The sequence below is a fragment of the Telmatherina bonti genome (genome assembly GCF_933228915.1).
Source record: "Telmatherina bonti genome assembly, chromosome: 5".
Lineage (NCBI taxonomy): Eukaryota > Metazoa > Chordata > Actinopteri > Atheriniformes > Telmatherinidae > Telmatherina > Telmatherina bonti.
This window is the reverse complement of record NC_136623.1, coordinates 34,372,704-34,387,813: the sequence shown is the minus strand read 5'-3', so window position 1 is coordinate 34,387,813 and position 15,110 is coordinate 34,372,704. Positions and strand designations below refer to the sequence as shown.

General features: G+C 40.7%; 1 protein-coding gene across 1 annotated transcript in view; it reads right to left on the bottom strand.

The window, feature by feature from the left end:
• The window catches only part of vps13b (vacuolar protein sorting 13 homolog B), a 433,420-nt gene that overhangs the window by 359,907 nt on the left and 58,403 nt on the right, over window positions 1–15,110 (bottom strand). The window contains exons 12-15 of the mRNA XM_079241403.1: window positions 9,596–9,683; window positions 7,549–7,734; window positions 4,156–4,325; window positions 2,798–2,992 (exon numbers count right to left, since the gene is read on the bottom strand). Coding sequence (XP_079097529.1) covers window positions 2,798–2,992; window positions 4,156–4,325; window positions 7,549–7,734; window positions 9,596–9,683 — 639 coding nt within the window. The remainder of the gene's footprint in view (window positions 1–2,797; window positions 2,993–4,155; window positions 4,326–7,548; window positions 7,735–9,595; window positions 9,684–15,110) is intronic.

Below are 15,110 nucleotides of genomic sequence, written 5' to 3'. Positions count from 1 at the left end.
AAATATTTACATAATATATTTAAGACAATATATTATTTTATATATTTTATAGAACACATTAAAATAAATAATAAATCACGATAAATTCAAAATATTATTAATAAAAAAAAGTATCCTCACATATGTCTGTAGAGTTAAAATATTGCATTGTTTTTTATTAATTCATGCATGAAAGGGTTCATGTCTTTTTCAATCCTCACTCCTCCTGTGCATTATTTCTGTCAGTAAATTATTGATTATCTGCAGCTGGACTGGAAAGAAACAATATAGTTTAACAGATGGATGCCTGCTGCATCATTTCTTCAGGTTGGTTTGACTTGTCCCGACTCAAACAGTTTCTTTGTAACTTTGTAGCACTTCCTTCACGACGCAGTAACCTGTACAGTTCAGGTAGTGACGATACATATTTCTCTGAAATCTATCAGCCGACTTCAAGAGCTTTAGCTTCCCGATAGCGAACAAAGTCAGTATATGAGACCACTGATTATACATGCACCTCCACGCACCAGCTGTCATGTCCTCCAGGTGTTTCACATGATGCAAAACAACGTGTAAATAAAAAGGGGGTGTTTGGAAGTTGTAGTTCTTCTGTTTAGAGCATACATGGTTAAGGATGTCAGTTAACCCCCCAAAGTGATATATCGAGTTAAAGTTGATGTAATGGACGTCAGGAAGAAGCTGCAGCTTCTTCTAAGAAAAGAAAGAAAACAAATCTATATTAAACTAAGATACATTTGTGACACACCGACTCTCTGGAGCTTCTTATAGTAAACCATTCAATCTGCTTCTATTTAGACAAAAAACGTAATTTATTGCACAAAAATATGTGATATCTCCATTTATTTTTGTGTGAAGCCTCTCTTTCTCTGACTTCGAGCTCTTTATCACCGTTATGGAATCGTGGGACAATAGGAACTCACTACCTTTAACGCAGATGCCACGGCACAGCCAGCGTCAGTAAAACAAAGATTAAGATAAGCCTGAGTTTATACCCTTTCCAAATCACTTCCTGAACAGGGTGAGTTGTGGCCAGGGTGACCTCAACCCTGCCATGATCCCACTGCCGAAAAGCAGAGGCAGCATTAGAACCATGGCAGATACAGATGCTGATTGGTTACATTGATCCACTGAGCAGCTGACTGTTAACCCTGCAGTGAACCTGTGATAAAGACTACCAGCAAGATGTCCAGTAAACATCCTGCTTTTAAAAACACTCGTGCATAAAACCAGGCAAGGCTGGACTAGAACACATCAGTCCTGATCTGTTATTAGGCTCCACTGCACTTAAAACAATCCAGGCTGATAAGCTGGATTTGTTCTACATGTAAAGCCACACAAAGGTCCGATCTAAACGCAGAGGTTAAGTTAAAAGCATTATCTTTCATTAACACTTTATGGTTCAAGCTGTCCGTCAACGTGCAGCTTCTATAGTAACGAGGTCGTCATGCAAGCCAGTCTTATCCCTTCAGTAGAGCAGATGAAAACCAGGAGGTAATCCAGAGATGGGCCAGCGGTCAGTAAGAAGTGCAGGGCTTCTTCAGATTTTACGACCAGGTGAAAAGGGGTCGTCAGCATCATTAAAAGGGTCACAGAGGTCACTTCAGAGTGTGGCGATGCAGCTGACTGAGTGCTGTTTTCACAGTGAATGAATGAATATGTTTTTCATGACAAACTAAAGTAGGATTAGATTCTTTAAATTAGTTTAATTTTTCCATAAACACGAGTTTTCTCTGTTGTGCCCCAATCAACTACATAGACGCTGTGGCAGCAAATTCCCATCTAAATAACAACATATATAAGCAGTCATGTCAGCGGACTTTCAACATGTGTATTTATTCCTTCCTTCCATTCTTTGCTTTAACTCTTCTATAAAACTTTACTATTAATAAAATCTTTAATTAAAGAGAAAGGAAAAAAGAAACAGAGCGCAGTTTCAAATGAGACACTTATTTGAGTGCGTGTGAAATAAAATAAAAAAATCAAATATCAAGTATGATATATATGCTAATTCCTCAATGTGAAGCTGTGACACGTTCAAAGGAGAAACGTTAAAAAGATGATTGTCATATAAACTGGAAAATGCCATTTTTATATTAGAAACGATTCATCTTGTCAGACAGGATGATTTAAAGCATCAAGATTAAACTAAGAGACCCCTTGTACAGGAGTATGAGGGCTCATTCACATCAGGACAGTCCGCTATAGACTTGGTCCAACTGGGGACTCGGCTCAGTTGTAGGAGGGTGTATCCATGTAGACCAAAATAGTGTTTACGCTGCACTTTGGTCAAATGAGCCAAACCATTAGAATAATAGTGGCGCTGCTCTAGTATTTAGCAAAAGAAAGAACAAGACCCACATGAAGAAGAAAACTTTGTTGCGAATTAAACATGGAGACGAAACTATGGCTGTTTTGGGTTTTTATTGTGTCTTATGCAAGTATACTGCAGAAATACACTGCAACAATGGACGCAGTGTGAACACCAGACAAGGCAGAGGACTCTTAACGCCATCGCTATGTATTTACCCACAATGCAATGCTACGTCAAATGCAGGAAATGACTTTTTTGTAGTTCACTTCCTGTATTTGGGCCGCTTGAAACGGGCCGAGACCTGCGTTTGTATGCGGACTGAGTCTGCTTCTGTTGAGGATTCTGTGGATGGTTGAGGACATAAAATGAGCTAAATCATTTTGGTCATATCGCCCAGCCTTATGTGAAGATATACCTCATTTATTCTGGACCAAGGAAACCTTTCTCTCTGATCAGTGCTGCGGAGTGGAATGCAGTCATGCTCACCTTGAGGTAGACGTGTGCATAGCAGTGATGAAGTAGGTTGTCAGAAGGCTGGCTGAGGCTGCTGACTGTAGTGACCAGTTCTGGAGCATACATCGGCACGGAGTGTTCCACGTTCACCCTCTCTACCTGGAACTGCATGCAGGGCAGCGGACGCAGTGGCTGAAAGACCGGCACAGAAACCGGTCCTGGTGCAGCCTGGAGGATTTACAAAAACATAAAGGTGGAAAATTATTTAAAAGGATACAGATTACTCACAATGTAATCTGAGTGCCTACTTCAAGCCACCCATACAGTACAAGCACTAAGACCACTAATGATGACATTTCTGACCTGTGCAAGCAGGTATGCATTCTACAGGCGTGTCCAAAACACAATAACCGATGTTGTTCCAGGCTGATAAGATGTTCAAAGAGCTAGCTGCCATTAAAATAATTAGTGTTTGCTCAGTCTTCAAGTGTCGGCATAAAAGTTCAGTCATGCTGAAGTGAAGTTACTGTGGGTGAAAGTTACAAGGCAGCAGCAGCTTTTAGACGGGCTTATTCCCACTAAGCTGTAATTCAGGGGTGCCCAGCTCTGGTCCTCAAGGACCACAATCCTGCAGGTTTTCCATGCATCCCTGCTCCAACACACCTGACTCAAAACAATCAGTCATCGTGCAGAACTTCATTGACTGTTGGATCCATTTAACGGAAGCCAGGTGTGTTGGAGCAGGGATACATGGAAAACCTGCAGGCTTTGGGCACCCGTGTTGCAGTTAGTCTAAAGAGGTACTAATGGCAAGTTAAAATGAGGATGTTCTCCAGCTTATCATCTGTGATTTGCTTAAATTTTAATGGGTGAATCTTGGAAAAGTGCAAATGTTGAAATGTCTTCTTTACTTTGTGCACATTCCAGGGTTTAGATGACAGACAGACATACAGACTTTACATCCACCCTGACTTCATCAGATCTATTCTTTAGTCAAAGTCAGACAAATAGGACTTATTTCATTCCATTTGAATATTTAAAGACTTACTTTGTTATTTTGTAAAAGATGGCAAACTACTCCATGTCTTAAATGTTTCCAGTATCTTATACGTTTACCATCTGGAATGTATCTTATTTCTTTCTTTTATTACTTACATTTGATCAAACTTAAAGTTAATTCCTCACACTGTAACTTTTATTTCACACATTTAATCTCCTTTTTTTTCTCTTTTCCTTTAATTTCTTTCAAAGTTTCCTGAACGTTGCAGTAAAGCTTGTAATGTTTTTAAGTCAGGCACTTGCTTGCACATGAAATGCGCTTTATGAGTAAACTTCCCTCAACTTTGCATGTTTTTACACAGATGCTAAATGATACTAAATAATGATGCTACCTTGCCACCCATGATGACAGGCATTAGTGTGTGAAGGAGGTTGAATTCTGCCATGGAGACGGTGACTGAGACTTGGAGCAGAGTGACACAAGTGAGCCTGGTTGGGATGAATTCCTCCAAGCGTAAGATCTCCTCTGGAGTAGCTGGACTGGTGCTTGTCTCAACAGTTTCTGCACAAGTAATGAGACAAAAAAAAGGGACATGTTTACTTTGGATCATGAATTGTAAAGATATTTCAGGGATGAAGAAAAGGCAGAGTAAAATGAAAAGTCCCTGACAGGTAATATTTTATTTGCATTAAAGCAAAGGACATTTGGATCTGGCCAGTAAAGATTTACTTTGTAAACCAATCACTTTAAGTGGGTGTCGCTCTTTATTCCCTGCACAAAAACAATGGAAAAGAACTTCCAACAAAAACAACCTGTTAATAAACTAAATAAAGTAGACCAGCACTATAAAAGTGGAAAAACCTGGGAAATGATTTTCACTGCACGGATCATTTTCCAGTAGCTATTTGTGTTTTTTTCTTAACGATTTCATAAAAATACTCATTAAATTGATCATCAGAAACAACCCAGAAGGAAGCAGAGTCAAGCCAAACATGTCAATATAGGAGAAAAATAACAGCGTATGGCCAGTATGACCACAGTAAGGTGGAACCAGAGCACAGGACCACTAAACTGTATCCAGTGCCTGACGGAGACCAAAACCTGAACCCTTTGTTTCGGTCTTGGCCCTGATCCCAGGACATTGGCTTCTTTCACTTCTGAAAAAAATATATATTGGGCTTGATTCCCAGCTCCAAGGTGGGCTCAGAACCTGATCTAAAAGCTGTTTTGGTCTTTGGCCTCCCGCCGCAGCCTGAATCAGGTTTAACTAGCACTAGTCTGAATATAATTAGGTGCCAGGATCATGTTGTTATCCAAAACGAACATTTATAATTACACCGTGTACACAGACAAATGACAGAACGTGTAGCACTGTTTTACACCCTGCAGAGAACATAAAAACATGATGAATAAATCTAACAAGTGTGCATTTAATACGGCTGCGTCTTGCATTTTGTCCTTCATTTGTTCCCTCTATTGTTGAAGTGAAAACATCTGAAGTCATTGTTAAAACACATCCATCGACGGGAGTCAGGAAGACACAGAAACTTGCAAATCTGACTTAAATCTGCAGTTCATTTGAGAGAAAAATAGATTTAATAGAATAAAGTGGAGAAGAGGAAAAAAAGAATTTATTTTTGCAGAAAAACAGCATTTTTTCTTTACCTTTATATCTCTTCTGATCAAAACACACACAAAATGAATACATTATTTAATAAAAACAAGCAGAATTCGACAGAAAGAGTGCCATCCCAAAGCCAAACTCTCTAACAATAGAGGGATGCTTTGACTAAAAAGCTATTAAAGTTAAACATACTCTGCTTTTTTTTAATTTGTTATAGTCATTTGAAGTTTCTGCTTCCAAAGTAGTGAAACTGTTAAACCATACTGAGGCCTAAATAATGCACATTTCATATATTTTATTTTCCAGTCTGCAACATTTATGCTTTTATTTAAACTATAAGCTGAAACTAAAAGAAAGACAAGCACACATTTATGAATACATTATAATATGTGCTGCTTGAAGGGTTCTCAAACTTTCTGAGCCATACTTCCCATGATATCATGCGTTAGTGTTTGCGACCCCCACTTCTATGCAATCAGGGATTAATTATGGGATGATATAAAAAATGGGTCCTCCTGCAGCCACTCTGTAAGGCGGGAAAACCTTCTGAATCTTCATAAACCGGAAAAGCGCAGACCGCCACCAAGCCGCTCATTTCCACTCATTTCCAGTCGATGTTTAGTTCATGTAAACAGTTTTACATTCCTGGGATACACCGATAATGATTCCACAGTGTCTTGGCCTTATTGTATGTTTGTTGCATATTTATATCTTCATTTCTTCTCTTACATTGATTAAAATTCCAAAGCTACCCCTTATTTTTCCTGTTCTGAATGGTAGTGTCCAGAATCTAGCCGGGATCCATATCCATCTTTGATATCTTGTGAAACCTGTTGGGAACTTCTCCTGGCCATCTATTGTAGAGTTATATGTATATAATACTGAAAATTATCAAATATTGCTGTGAAAAAGAACTCCAAACCTTCCTGGATCAGATGCTGATCCAGATTACTCCCAGCATTTAGAGGAATCTGGATTAGATCAAGACACCATGGCTATGGTTATGCCATGGAGTAGTAGTGCGTAAACCTACCTAGGATATAGACACACATGAAGGAGTAACATATTCTTCTGTTCCAGACTTTTCTTTTTAGTCACTTTTATTTATTTATTTACTTGTGTAGATTTTTCTTGTATTAATCCATTTCTACTTTTTTCCCAGCATTCCTGCCGCTGGAATTTGCTTGTTTGCCGCCATCGTCCCAAGTGAGCAGACTCATCATGAGGTCTGACGAGTCCAGATCCACCCTGTTCCAGACTCATCATGTGGTCTCACAGGACCAGATCCACCCTTTTCCAGACTCATCATGTGGTCTCACATGTCCAGATCCACCCTGTTCCAGACTCATCATGTGGTCTTACGGGTCCAGATCCACCCTGTTCCAGACTCATTATGTGGTCTCACAGGACCAGATCCACCTTGTTCCAGACTCATCATGTGGTCTTACGGGTCACTTACAACACGTTTACATCTAGTCAGAGCAGCCTGACAACTTTCTGATTCAGTGTTTACATCGTTCCACCATCCGTTTGGGAAAAGGAACATCCTACACCTGTCAAACTAAATCAATATATTTGACTCCATATAAATGTAGCTGTTGTCTGTCCAGAAATGATTACTAACTAAACTAGAAGATTTGCTTTCCTTGCAGAACAGCAGCGTGAATGTTTTCATGAAAAAACACTTAACCTGTAACGCTACAGAAAGATGACATGATCAAGAAGCTGAGCTGAAGTGTTTAAACCACAAACTAATGTTTTAATGTGTTGAAAACAGTGAAAGTTGAGCTGAAATGAGCGCAAGACAAACAAAAATGGTTGAAATCTGCTAGTTGAATGGTCATGAAGTACTTTTAAAGCTGAGATCAATAACAGAAATATTTAAGTTTTAAATGGTGTTTAAATGGGATTGAAATGGTTGAAAGTTTAACTAAAATGAAACTTAAACCTGGTAGTTTAAGCCTCAGCTGATATTATTATAAAGCTGAAGTCAATACTTTAAGTATTTCAAGCTCAAAGTAGTGTTAAATCTACTTGTATTTAATATACTAGGAAATCCATTACATACTAGTGAATAATAGAAAACAATAAAGGAGAAGAGACTATCAAATATGCCGAAAGGAGTTAAAAATGACGTCATGCTGACACCAGTTCTCCCACCTTTCTGTGGTTTGCAGTAGGGTTCATATTCGTGGTCCATGGCGCAGGTGATCATCTTCAGGATGCGGTGGACTGCGCTGCTGTGCAGCCTGATGTCTAGCGGTCCTACAACCAACCTCTTGATGGATGTCTCCTGGACCACAGGCAGTACTTCCTCCATATTTACCACAGAGAAGTCTGGAGAACCTTCAAAAAACATCAAAAATATGTATAACCTTATTAAAAGTATACATAATATGTCATTTCTGTCATAACCACCAATTCCTGTCATGTACAGAATAGTTTTTATATGAACATATTCCTCCATATTCAGCAACAACCCCACAAAGATGGATGTGGTGTAATGCATCAGTAGCAGGGAGCCAGCAGCGCTGTGCACAACCGGAATGATGAATATTCCAAATGTCTCGTTCTCTCACACAGCTGTCCCTTCATTCATCTCAGGCCCAAGTTCCAGAGGTCCACTTAAAAGACTCGGCTTCCCGTCAATAAAAAAGGGAGAAATTAAAAATAAAGGAAGGGGGCTGGATGAATGGCAGTGAGGGAGGAAGAGGACAAAGGGTCACAACTTGCTTTATTCCCATTACATTCCTCCACTGCACACAACATTCTTACAGCTCAGTGTCAACAGTCTGAATTGAACTTTTTTTGCGGAAAGAGGTGGACTACGGAGGTGTAACTTTTGCTGAATTTTGGAAACCTATAAAGGGTAACAGGCAGAGCCACTTCCCCTCCCCCCCCACCCATGCGATGTGGCTGCAGTGGATTATGCCTAATATCAACCATATGGCTGCAGTCAGAACAGCCAGTGGGATGATGAGGAGGCTGAAATTAGCTGGGATTTAGACAATTTAAAAGTGTCTCCATTTCCTAAGATTAGACGGGAAAAAAGTTTTTAAACCTGAAGCATTAGTTTAATGTGAAGTGAATGGTAAGAATGACCTGGGTGGGTTAGTATTTGGGTTAAATCTTATGTTATATTATGTTGGTCCTGCGGTGACGCAGACTAACTTGTTGAGTCGACACTGGATCTGGTCCGTGTCCGAGAAGAGAAGAATTCCTGTTAGCAGGGCAACCCCAGCTGTCCCACAGGGAAGCAATTGACACTCATCCTGCTGTCAGGAATGACTCTGACAGCTCCAGATGACAGTATCAATGTTTTTGTTTCATTTAGATAATTATCTGTACCTGACAGCAGCAGGAGAAAACAATAGTCTAGTCAGAAGAGGGATGAGGGGCAGAGAAGTACAATTAGAGTGAAAAGCTGGGAGACGAATGAGACAATTAGGCCCTAAATGCATCTAGTTACCAAAAAATATTTACAAAACATGATTAGAATTTCAATCATACATCAGAGCAATAAAGATTTTCTACTATATATCTGCTATTAAAACAAGTCTGAACATGCATGTTTATGTAGCGTCGTTATCATACTTGTATAGAGGAAGCCGTTCATCACATCAGAAACAAAATGCTCAATCTCACACACTTAAAGAAAAGGACTCTGTGGGCCAAGTGTAACACTTCAAACTGAAGGAAGCACACTTCATATCTTAATGGGAACTTCAGATCTTTCACTTGTGAATAAACACTGGAGTTTGCCAAGGCTGAAGAATGAGGAACGCCGCACATCTTAAGGCTTCTGCCGGGAAGAGTGACATCTAATTAGGCGAGAAGGACCTATTCACTTTCTCATGAGCTTACAGGTAAAGAGATGGAGTGGAAACAGTGTTGCAACAAGCAAAGGGGAGAGAGAAACTCAAATACGTGTCAGCGCAGACTAAACACTTCTGACAGTTGCCCTGCAGGTAGGTTTGGGGTGAAAGAGAGGACAGAGAGGGTCAAGGACCAGGTGGCTGTGAATGAAGCAAGACAAGCTCTTTCTTCAAGTCTGAGGTGGACTTGCTTGACAGGGAAAAGAAAAGAGAGAATAAATGAGATAGAGACAGGAGAGAGAGAGGAAGAGAGAGTGTGACACTTAAAGAAATAAGAAGAGGTGGGAAGGTGACCAAACAAGCTCGGTGGAGACGAATGAATCGGACAATACCTTTGGTGCTGCTGTTTTCCATTGTGTAGAGATAATCCATGTAGAAAGCCCCAAAGCGCTGCATGCCTGCTATCTCTGTGTAGGTCTCCTGTCAAACAAAGGTAGAAGTAGGTAAACATGGTGGGAAGGGAGCAAACACGCTGATAGCCTAAAAGAGTGGCAATGACTGGGGTCAAGGCAGATATAGGAGAGAGGGTCAAATCACAGATAAAAAGCTATTGAGAGGCTGAACCACCCCCCCCCCCCCCCCCAACTCCCCAAATGAGCTTAGAAATAACTAGAAGTGTTTAATGAAGATTAATATAAGAGAACTTTGATCAATGCAAGCAGGAATAACTTAAAATGTTAGCTTAATGGAAATAAATGTACCTTTTATTTCCTTTGCAGATAGTCTAAATCACTGTTTCTCAAATGGAGGTACCCCTGGGGGTACTTCAAAGCACTCCAGGGGGTACGTGAAATTTTGGAAAACATATGACTTTTTATGTTTTCTCTAAAACATCCTTAAATAAAAAAATATAAATATAATACTGTACAAATATTTAATATATTTAAATAAATGTAAGTGTATGATGGTAGATTTACACCATTTCATTCCTCCTAAAAGCCCACGTGAACCCCACATGTGACAAGCCAAATCTTGTCCGTCAGTCACTGTCTCCATGACAACACAAATGACAACACAGTCCTGGTTGAAGCGTAGTAGAGATATGTAAAATAATTGCCATTTTTTTTGAACGGTTAAAGTTTAATAAAACAAACACAAATGACAAAGTGCTGGATTTCATGTGTTTTCTTAACTAAAAATGCTTTGCACTGGTTAGGGGGTACTTGGCTGAAAAAATGTTTTATAAGGGGTACTGTGTTGCAAAAAGGTTGAGAACCGCTGGTCTAAATAATAGGGCTATGACGATATGACGATATGACGATATGACGATGACGCTTTTGTCCCACTTCGATTCAGATTTTTTGGGTGCCGATTTTTTTTAAATTGCAATTCTCACAACTCTTTGATATTGCTGATTTTTGTAGTATGTATAAAACTTTTTATGCACATTCGCCAGACCATCATTCTGCTGCTATAACGCCCAAGAAAACAAGTAAAAAGATCAATAAAAACTATAAAAAAATGACAAAAATGTCATAATGGATTATTTTTATTTATTTGAAAAAAAATAAAAAAAATAAAAAAATAAAAATTATGAAGCAAAAAATCCAAATGTTCGATTTTTCAATTCAGTTTTTCCGTCGCTACTGAATACATATCCTTATATATCTGATACTTTAAATTACTAAAGTGCACATAATCTGTTGCAGGACTATTAAACTCTGTGGCAACAGCGTGTCGGCAAGTTCCACACAATGGTCCTTTAATTGAAACAGGGAAACAAGTGAAATGTGTAGGACAGTGGAAGTTGGATCGTCCTGATTTACGGTATAAAACTGCTGTTCATTTTGTATTAAACACCAGGAGAAAACATGGTACTGACATGATCCACGGGGAAGTACAAAGGTGTTGATAAAGGACCCAGATGAAGAAGAAAGACAGAGGGGCTAAAGCAAAGTGGCTTCTCAGGTTTTTGTTAACAAAATATTCTAAACTACGCATACAAACAATGATATGACAAGAGTCAGATTAAAAGCAAGAGTCTAAAAACACATGAAAAAGACTAAATGAGCAGCAGGTGAGTCAATCAGCTAAATAAACCAGGTGTGATCATCAGGCTGCTAATTGCTGAAGTTCTGTAATCATCCTGCGTTGGTTCATTAAGGAAAATTTGTAATAAATAAATAAAACTGCTTGTGAACTTCTCTTTTTCTTTTTTTACCAACATTTAATATTAGAATGATTGCTTTTTAAACCAAAGCCAGTGTAGGTAAAACCCAGTGGTGTCAGAATCATTTCTGACTTACCTGTTCATTTATAAATCCCTTAAAAACAACAACGAAGATGACCAAAGTGCTGCACAACAGAATGAAGTCTACTGACACAAAGGTCAAAGTATACATGTGCACTTCATCTGTTACCAGCGGACTACACAAGCAGCAAACCAGTCCATTCAGACCGCAGTAGAAATTCTAGATTTGCAGTATAAACCATGTACGATGACACCATAAAGCAAGTCAGCATGTCGCAGATGCTGGGATCGCATGAGAAAAAATTAGACGGATGCTCGAACTCAGATCAGGGATCGTCAGTGCTGGTACTTGATAAGCCAAAGTCCTGCAGGTTATAGATGTTTCCAGCTTCCATTAAATGTCTCTCCTTAACAGCCTGCTGTCAACTTCTGCCCAAACAAGGTGACCCATTAATGTGATTCAGGTGTGAGGCAGCAGGAAACATCCATGACCTGCAGGACAAGCAGCCCTCGAAGGCAGACAGACCTCGCTGCAGTAGATATCCAAATCTAAATTAAAAAGCTTGGAAATCTGAACCGCGCCTCTCGTGGTTACCTTTATGTTTGTTTTTGGATGCCCAGTGTTAATGTCAGAAAAGTACACAATCAGCCCTCCAGACGAACTTGAGCTGTGTCCCAATTCAGGGTCTGCATACTGCAAAGTGTTCTACGTAGTCTGCACACTTCGCAGTATGCAGACCGCCTAAGTTACAAAGTGTTCTACGTAGTCTGCACACTTCGCAGTATGCAGACCGCCTAAGTTACAAAGTGTTCTACGTAGTCTGCACACTTCGCAGTACGCAGACCGCCTAAGTTACAAAGTGTTCTACATAGTCTGCACACTTCGCAGTATGCAGACCGCCTAAGTTACAAAGTGTTCTACGTAGTCTGCACACTTCGCAGTACGCAGACCGCCTCAGTTACAAAGTGTTCTACGCAGTCTGCACACTTCGCAGTATGCAGACCGCCTAAGTTACAAAGTGTTCTACGTAGTCTGCACACTTCGCAGTACGCAGACCGCCTCAGTTACAAAGTGTTCTACGCAGTCTGCACACTTCGCAGTATGCAGACCGCCTAAGTTACAGTGTTCTACGTAGTCTGCACACTTCGCAGTATGCAGACCGCCTAAGTTACAAAGTGTTCTACGTAGTCTGCACACTTCGCAGTACGCAGACCGCCTAAGTTACAAAGTGTTCTACGTAGTCTGCACACTTCGCAGTATGCAGACCGCCTCAGTTACAGTGTTCTACGCAGTCTGCACACTTCGCAGTACGCAGACCGCCTCAGTTACAAAGTGTTCTACGTAGTCTGCACACTTCGCAGTATGCAGACCGCCTCAGTTACAGTGTTCTACGCAGTCTGCACACTTCGCAGTATGCAGACCGCCTAAGTTACAAAGTGTTCTACGTAGTCTGCACACTTCGCAGTATGCAGACCGCCTAAGTTACAAAGTGTTCTACGTAGTCTGCACACTTCGCAGTATGCAGACCGCCTAAGTTACAAAGTGTTCTACGCAGTCTGCACACTTCGCAGTACGCAGACCGCCTAAGTTACAAAGTGTTCTACGTAGTCTGCACACTTCGCAGTATGCAGACCGCCTAAGTTACAAAGTGTTCTACGCAGTCTGCACACTTCGCAGTATGCAGACCGCCTAAGTTACAAAGTGTTCTACGTAGTCTGCACACTTCGCAGTATGCAGACCGCCTCAGTTACAAAGTGTTCTACGTAGTCTGCACACTTCGCAGTACGCAGACCGCTTAAGTTACAAAGTGTTCTACGTAGTCTGCACACTTCGCAGTATGCAGACCGCCTAAGTTACAAAGTGTTCTACGTAGTCTGCACACTTCGCAGTACGCAGACCGCCTAAGTTACAAAGTGTTCTACGTAGTCTGCACACTTCGCAGTACGCAGACCGCCTAAGTTACAAAGTGTTCTACGTAGTCTGCACACTTCGCAGTATGCAGACCGCCTCAGTTACAAAGTGTTCTACGTAGTCTGCACACTTCGCAGTACGCAGACCGCTTAAGTTACAAAGTGTTCTACGTAGTCTGCACACTTCGCAGTATGCAGACCGCCTAAGTTACAAAGTGTTCTACGTAGTCTGCACACTTCGCAGTACGCAGACCGCCTAAGTTACAAAGTGTTCTACGTAGTCTGCACACTTCGCAGTACGCAGACCGCCTAAGTTACAAAGTGTTCTACGTAGTCTGCACACTTCGCAGTATGCAGACCGCCTCAGTTACAAAGTGTTCTACGTAGTCTGCACACTTCGCAGTATGCAGACCGCCTAAGTTACAAAGTGTTCTACGTAGTCTGCACACTTCGCAGTATGCAGACCGCCTCAGTTACAAAGTGTTCTACGTAGTCTGCACACTTCGCAGTATGCAGACCGCCTAAGTTACAAAGTGTTCTACGTAGTCTGCACACTTCGCAGTACGCAGACCGCCTAAGTTACAAAGTGTTCTACGTAGTCTGCACACTTCGCAGTACGCAGACCGCCTAAGTTACAGTGTTCTACGTAGTCTGCACACTTCGCAGTACGCAGACCGCCTAAGTTACAGTGTTCTACGTAGTCTGCACACTTCGCAGTATGCAGACCGCCTCAGTTACAGTGTTCTACGTAGTCTGCACACTTCGCAGTATGCAGACCGCCTAAGTTACAAAGTGTTCTACGCAGTCTGCACACTTCGCAGTATGCAGACTGCATAGGATACGAAGTCTTCTACGTAGTCTGCACACTTCGCAGTATGCAGACTGCATAGGATACGAAGTCTTCTACGTAGTCTGCACACTTCTGAGCCTGAGCTTACAGTTAGTGAAATGAGCCGCCTTACCTAGTGTATGAGAATAACACATAGTGCTCCACTCCTCTGTTGCCTAGCAACTACATATGCCAACTTGATCTAATTATTGATTAGTTATTTCACAAAAAACAAAAAAAACCACGAAAATATATTTTTAAATGACAGAAAACTGCACCAGTAATTTTAATTCTGTTTATTTTCATTTACCTTTGTGACTAAATTACAAACATGGAGGGAGCGGCCCAGACGAGCTCTGGCCTACAACTCATCCTGTCCAGCTGACATTAACTTCAGTGAAAATGAATCCTTGTTAGATGCATGCAATTAAATTCATTTATGGTTATTGGACACAATGCCGCTGTTGTCCCAGCTTGTCTGCTGAGCCAGATGTGTGTGTTTATATATGTATTTATATACAGAAAAAAAAAGGTCTTGCTGGTGTGGTACATTCGACGGCAAGCTGCTGCTAATTATTTTCATCAGCTGCGCAATGAATTTTGAGGCAAAAGAGCATCACTTGTACCCTTCGTTTTAAGCTCATCTGGAGCCAAACAAAGTAGGGTGGATTTGAAGGAGCCTTTGAATTGGGACAGCCCTTGGCGCGCCACAATGACATATGGGAATCTGCACTTCCAAGTGTGCAGACCCTGAATTGGGACACATGGTTAGATTATGTAAGGTAGTTGTTGTGAGCATGCAAACATAATTAAAGCAGTGATATTCTCAGTTTAGTTGATATAGTAAAGTTTAAAGCCTTGTTGACAACAAACCACTGGAAAGAATAAGATGGGGCCCCAATACATTTTAGCTCCC